Source organism: Panulirus ornatus, chromosome 64, assembly GCF_036320965.1.
Source record: "Panulirus ornatus isolate Po-2019 chromosome 64, ASM3632096v1, whole genome shotgun sequence".
Classification (NCBI taxonomy): domain Eukaryota; kingdom Metazoa; phylum Arthropoda; class Malacostraca; order Decapoda; family Palinuridae; genus Panulirus; species Panulirus ornatus.
The window spans coordinates 1,248,164-1,254,163 of NC_092287.1; the positions used below are offsets into that span (position 1 = coordinate 1,248,164).

At 38.8% G+C, this 6,000-nt stretch overlaps 1 protein-coding gene across 3 annotated transcripts in view; it reads left to right on the top strand.

The window, feature by feature from the left end:
* The window catches only part of DNAlig3 (DNA ligase 3), a 71,335-nt gene extending 66,731 nt beyond the window's left edge, over nt 1–4,604 (top strand). For 2 of the 3 annotated variants that reach the window (XM_071657562.1, XM_071657561.1), the window contains exons 22-23: nt 1,624–1,690; nt 3,502–4,604. In XM_071657562.1, coding sequence (XP_071513663.1) covers nt 1,624–1,690; nt 3,502–3,609 — 175 coding nt within the window. In that variant the 3' untranslated portion in view covers nt 3,610–4,604. Of the gene's footprint in view, nt 1–1,623; nt 1,691–3,501 lie in introns of those variants that run through there. The other variant, XR_011712142.1, reaches the window with a different exon arrangement.
* Nucleotides 4,605–6,000: the final 1,396 nt, after the last annotated feature.

Here is a 6,000-nt window from a genome sequence, read left to right on the forward strand (position 1 = left end):
TCCGAGACAGATTAGGGAGAGTTCGTGTATCAGACACCTTTTCTAATAACTTGTTGGTCTTTGGTAGTTTCTGATTGATAAGATACGTGTAGCTGCAGCCATTAGAGTTACGCTTGGTAACGTTAGTGTGTGTGTGTGTGTTTGCGCATAATCCACCCTTTATGAATACAAATTGATTTCATGATCGTATAGAGATATCTTGTTTTACTTTTTCAAAGTATATTAGTGTGTGTAGAATTACAGAGGTTCATTACGTTATGTACAAGTTAAAAAAAAAAAAAATGGCATAGTTATCGTGTTTGACTTAGATGTGTAATGTTCATGGGTTTGAGGTTCAAGGTTGGGTACATACATATACTGAACAATAGCTACCCTGAAGTTGCCAGCATGACCTTTGTTGATGTGCGGTTGGTGTGGAGACGATGAGGTGGAGTCGCATCCATCTGTCCTCCGCACTCCAGGTACACAGTCTCCACGTCATGTAACAGGTGAGAAACGCTTGTTTACTGAAAATATTGACGACGACATATGAGACTTTAAAACCAGTTGGTGCTAGTGTCTGAGAATCAACACACACACACACACAAACTAGAGGACGACAAAGAAATATAAACTAGACACAAGTTTTTGACAGTACAACATGGAACATAGTACTTATTGAACCTCACTGGCATGAGAGGAGCTCCAGTCTTATGTTCATATACTGCTAAACAGTTCTCAGGTAAGTGTAGCTACTTGACATGCTAGACCAACGCATCATCATTTGACACGCAAACAGCCTCTATAAACCAACAAAACTCATCACCACACAGGATAACGGGGATTCACAACCAACGTACCATATGGAAACAAAACATTACAACTATTTTCTATTTATCAGTTTACATAACTAATCCAACGCCTTTTCTTTTCCCCGGTGAAGCACAGTCGATAAAGAGAATGGTGCAACACCATTACCCGCAAGTATCTGAAAAGGATTGGTGACCCTTCTCCGTTGTGGTAAGTAATTATACTAGTGATGGCCATAAGGGCGAGGCATCTCTGGTCTCTGTAATGTGGTGTGTCAACCACCTGTGAGTGCAGAATTGTCTCCTTCCTGCTGAGGCGGGAGCGCGCCTTTGATCCGGTCGGAGCTAACCCTAAAGCCTATCTGGCTGGTATAAGGTTTTATCGTTGATTGAATGGACGTGTTTCTGAAGACAGAAGACTATGGAATGGGATCATAGTTTTAGAGGGGTCTTGGGAGTGTTGACTGAAGAATTTGGGAGGAATTTATGGGGGAGGTTTGTTCTTAGGAGTGCGTTAATGAAAAACGCTTGTGAAGGAAGCAGGAAGGTAATACATGCCAAGGCTCAACCGAAATACACTTGTTCATTTGTATCGAGTTTTGTATATCTACAGTGGTGATGTAGTTGCTGCATTAGGGCATTTGGCTTTTCTGTCGTTTGAATATAACAGTATGATCCAGAATTTTGAAAGCTTAACATCAGCCTTGAGTGAGGTGAGGTCCCGGTAGTAATCCTTGGACTATGAAAATAGTTGAGTAAAGTGTGTATTAGTGACCGTCCTGGATGTGTTTACCGTGTTTATTGCAGAAATATTCCTTAACTGATGACTATATAGATACGGAGGCGTCGTGCTGCCGGATCATCAGTCATGTGATGCTACGCACCTTATCGTCACTGGCAAGGTGAGTTACCTTATAGTGAGCGTCCATGGACTTTGCCTTTGGTTAACTGTGCTGCCCTAGCGGTAAGTTGTGTTGTACTACTGGTAAATTTAACTGTTATGGGGGTAAGTTGTGATGTACTACTAACAGCAAATTTTGTTTATCTACTGCTAAATTGTGCTTGCATTAGTTGCAAGTTTTGTTATACCACTTTACTAAGCTGTGCTCTTCTACTGGCAAGTTGTGCTACTTTTAAGATATGCTGTGCTTGCAGATTAGTTAAAGAGTTCACCGTTTGTCATTTATGTTTCTCTTTTGTACTGCTTGATATCCGTGTTGTATTACACAGCTAGTAAGTTCTGCTCTACTTGCACAGCATGGTGGGGTGTCCTTCAGTACCAGTGATGAGGTTTGCTGCACTATCATACTGTCGAAGAGTTGTGCTTTGCAAATGGTTAGGTTTGATGCAATACTTTTTTATTAGCTGTGTGCTGCACTTGTCTGATATTACAGCTAATGATACTTTTTTTTTTTTTTTTTACCCCATCAAGGTGATAGCACAAGATGATGTGGCTAAAGATACATTTGAACAGGCCTGCGAGCGCGTGGCCTCTTAAAATGACTTGGATTTCTACATTATCTTCTGCATGAAGTATAGGCTCCTGTCAAGATATATAGCATCACTGTCGTATTTTATTTTTGTTGGATAGTTATGCATATTTATGAGAAATTGTGTTATTTGGTTGATAAGTACTAATTATGATGAGGCTATCGGTTTTATAGAAATGGATTATAAAAGGCTTATAAGCCAAGAACTGGAGCACCTAAGGCTATTTAGCGTTCTGAAGAGTTTTAGAGTATTCTTGGAAATTCATTTTAACTCAAAACTAATGGCCAGTTTCAGTTTTTACAGGTTAAGAAGGGGAGAACGGAAAGAATAGGTGGTGATAGCCTACATGTGTTGGTGTGAGAGCTCTAAGCTTGACCTTTGGAGCATGGTTAAACCTACGTACCAGGGAAAGGAAGATGCCTCTGCCATAACTCAAGCCATCACTGCTCCACACAAACCCCACCACCGTGTTAAGGTTCATGTGGATCGGGGGGTTTATAGAAATTGGTATAAATTGTTAGATTGATCAGTTACTGATACTTTTGGTAGTACAGTAATGGTTTTATATATATAAAGGATTTTTGAAGATCGACTTATCCTTAAAGTGTAAGCAGAGAAGGGGAAATTTGATGTGTATGTGTTTGGTACACGTCATTCCTTCCGTTCTTACAAAATAGTGATCCACATGTACTGTTAGGGTCAGGTTGTTTGACAAACATTATTGTTTTAGAAAGAGCAGAATGAAATATTTGTAGTTTTAGATTTAGGTGGGAAAACCCATGCTTTAGAAACAGAGTGTGAGTGAGAATAGGGGCAGAAGTTTTGAAAGCATCAACACATTGTTGGAGTACCTGTAGTAGTTAGTTTTTTTTGTAAGCGATGAAAATGTTTCATGAACTGATGTACTGTACTATTTAATAACTTAGACCATATTTATCCAAGTACCATTGGCGAATAAAAGCTACGCTTGATATTGCAACATGAGGTAGGACTTCGTATCTTGTTGGCTTTCATTGTTGCACAGTGTTCATAATTTTAAGACCCCCATCATGAGTGTTTTTTGTTCCAGTTCTAGTCTATAAGTCACAGGGTGGATGCAGTGTAGTGTCTTCGTGATTCAAATCATTGAATTTTTTTCCAGCTTTAACGTAACCATCATCAGTCTGCATATTCTCCACGGGCATAATAGTAGAAAATGACATATTTTTCTTTCTTTCCTCAGGATGTGTCATCACCAGCATCATACAAAGGAAAAAGAGTGGTGGTCGGATGGCTGTGGGATAGCATCAAGTTGCAAAAGCTTCAGCCTACCAGACTATATAACAGTTAGACCTGCCTTCGATGCCACTGAAGCTCATACCTTCTTGCTTCATCCCACCATATGATGTTGCTCATTCTCGCCTTCGTCTCAGTGATGGAAGTTAAAGAGTACAATGTATAACACCTCAGAGCTGACTGTGATATTCGGCTGGTTAAGGAGAGAGATGATATTGACGTTTATCAAATGGTCTCAATTGACGTTTATCAAATGGTCTCCAACAGATTGTCAGATGATGAGTGATCATATTAGGAATTGCACGTACCACACTGATTATCTGATAGGGTAAGGATTGCGGTGTGCTTAACACTATAGTTATATGGTATTGTTTTTTTATACAGTAAAAAGAAAAAAAAAATTAATATGCAAAGATCTTAAGTCATATGATGTACGCTAGTGATGATTCAAAGTTTGCATATGGTTATTTTTTTATGAAATGCCATCATATTCACATGCAAGAATTGCTTAAAAGGGAAGATTAGGTTAGGTATTAATAATGATTTTCTTGTTTTAAAGCGGAAAAAAATAGTGTTGTAGCATAAGTTGAATTACCAGGCAACGTAGGCTTCAGCTATATCATTAAGAGCATCACAATTGAGAGGTTGGTGGAATGTACCAGTTGTTATATGTTGATCAATACAATGATTTGAAAGGGGTTTAGATTCGTTTCTCATATTCGGCTGGAATTCCCTCAAGTTTAAATGTGAGAATTAAAAGGATGTTTCTCCTCGTTAATCAACTATTGAACTTTGCATCGTCGCGTGGCTCTGTAAAACGCTGAAAAATTGTTTTTTTGACTGCCATATGCATGCAGGGACATCTATTGCACGTTACTGTTGATATATGTAAACGTACAGTATTTTGCCGACATTTTGCAAGACGAGTTGCAAAAAATGTATGATGCACAAATATATATTTTGTATCAAGTTATTTATATATTGATATGAACAGGCTACTCTCGCCCTGTAGTTGCTGTTCATCTTTGTGAATAAAGACAAAATCTTAAAGCTGTGTTCTGGCTACGTTAATAACCCTTAGAATATCTACAGGCCATTTAGTTTCATGATTTTTCATATTAGATATGGACTGAGGTTGGTACATAGCTCCTCCTGTATCAGTATTTCACAGCAAATTTTTTTTTTCCTATATAATACTTAACCTACTGTCATTAATTGCTATATTTTCTTACAAAATATACCCAAGTTGCATTTTCAGTTTTCCTTAGGATGAATGAACTGCTCTTATGGCACGTCTATAAACTCGTGTAACATTTTAAGTTTTGATTGCTAAATTTCACCTCTTTAATTAAAAAATGATATAGGTGTTGTCTCTGTGTGCATTTATCAATCTTTTCTTGTGTATTTGTTCTGAGAATTATTTCCAATACGTGAATTGGATATTAATGATTTTTGTGGTTGATTGATGAGGCTTGATGTTGCTGGTCTTAATAACCCTGGCAGTTGACAGGCCTGCAGCCCTCGAACCCAACCAACCTGAAATAAGAGATGTCTGTTACAACAGGAACAGGTTCTTCAAGCTATCACACGCTTCAACCACATACCCATCTGTTGGTACCTGATCAAACACTGTACTTCAATTTTTGAAGTCACAGAAAATTGATTTGGGAAAAAAGGCGTTCGTTCCATCATGACGCAACATCAGATACTTGGAATGCACAATTACTAGTCATTCCCCTCACCTAAACTAATAATTATAGTGCCATCATTCAGATTGTCTATATTTCTGATGCCTGTTCCCACCTGGAACTCCCTGAAGGTATTGCCATGGCAAAAGAGTCTCCATAACTAGTGAACTCCAGTGCCATTTCTTTTAACCTTTAGTGCCTCACCCTGTGCAGGCCACTGGCAGAGGGCTAGTCTAGCTCAGTGTTTGCTGTGACTCCTACCAAATATTCCTATCTACTACTACCTAGTGTTCCTGCCTTCACCTACCTATACCTCCTACAGTTTTGCCAAAAGGCAGGACTAACGCGTAGTGATCACAGCAGGAAAGTCTAGAGTTACGAAGAGTAAGCTGTGTTAAGTGTTGACAAATGTTTTGTGTGAAAATGAGAGGTTGTATGTTTGTGGTCAGAATACCAGTAGTCCACGTGTGGTGGAGGCAGAGACAGAAAATCAAGACAGCTACCTGATAGAAGTGCAACTATATTCACAGCCAACACACGTTTAAAATGTTATATAATTGAAATGTTCTTGAAGTGGGCCCCCCCGAACGTAGAACTCCCTCCCCGTACAAATACGCAGTGTCGTGGATTTGTTGGCAAATTTATGTGACTGAAACATACAATTCTCAAGAGTCGACTGTCCTGGAATGCAGGCGAGACCTCAACGGAGGAATTTTTTTTTTTTTTTTTTGCGAGATGCTTAAACCATCTGTTTAAAA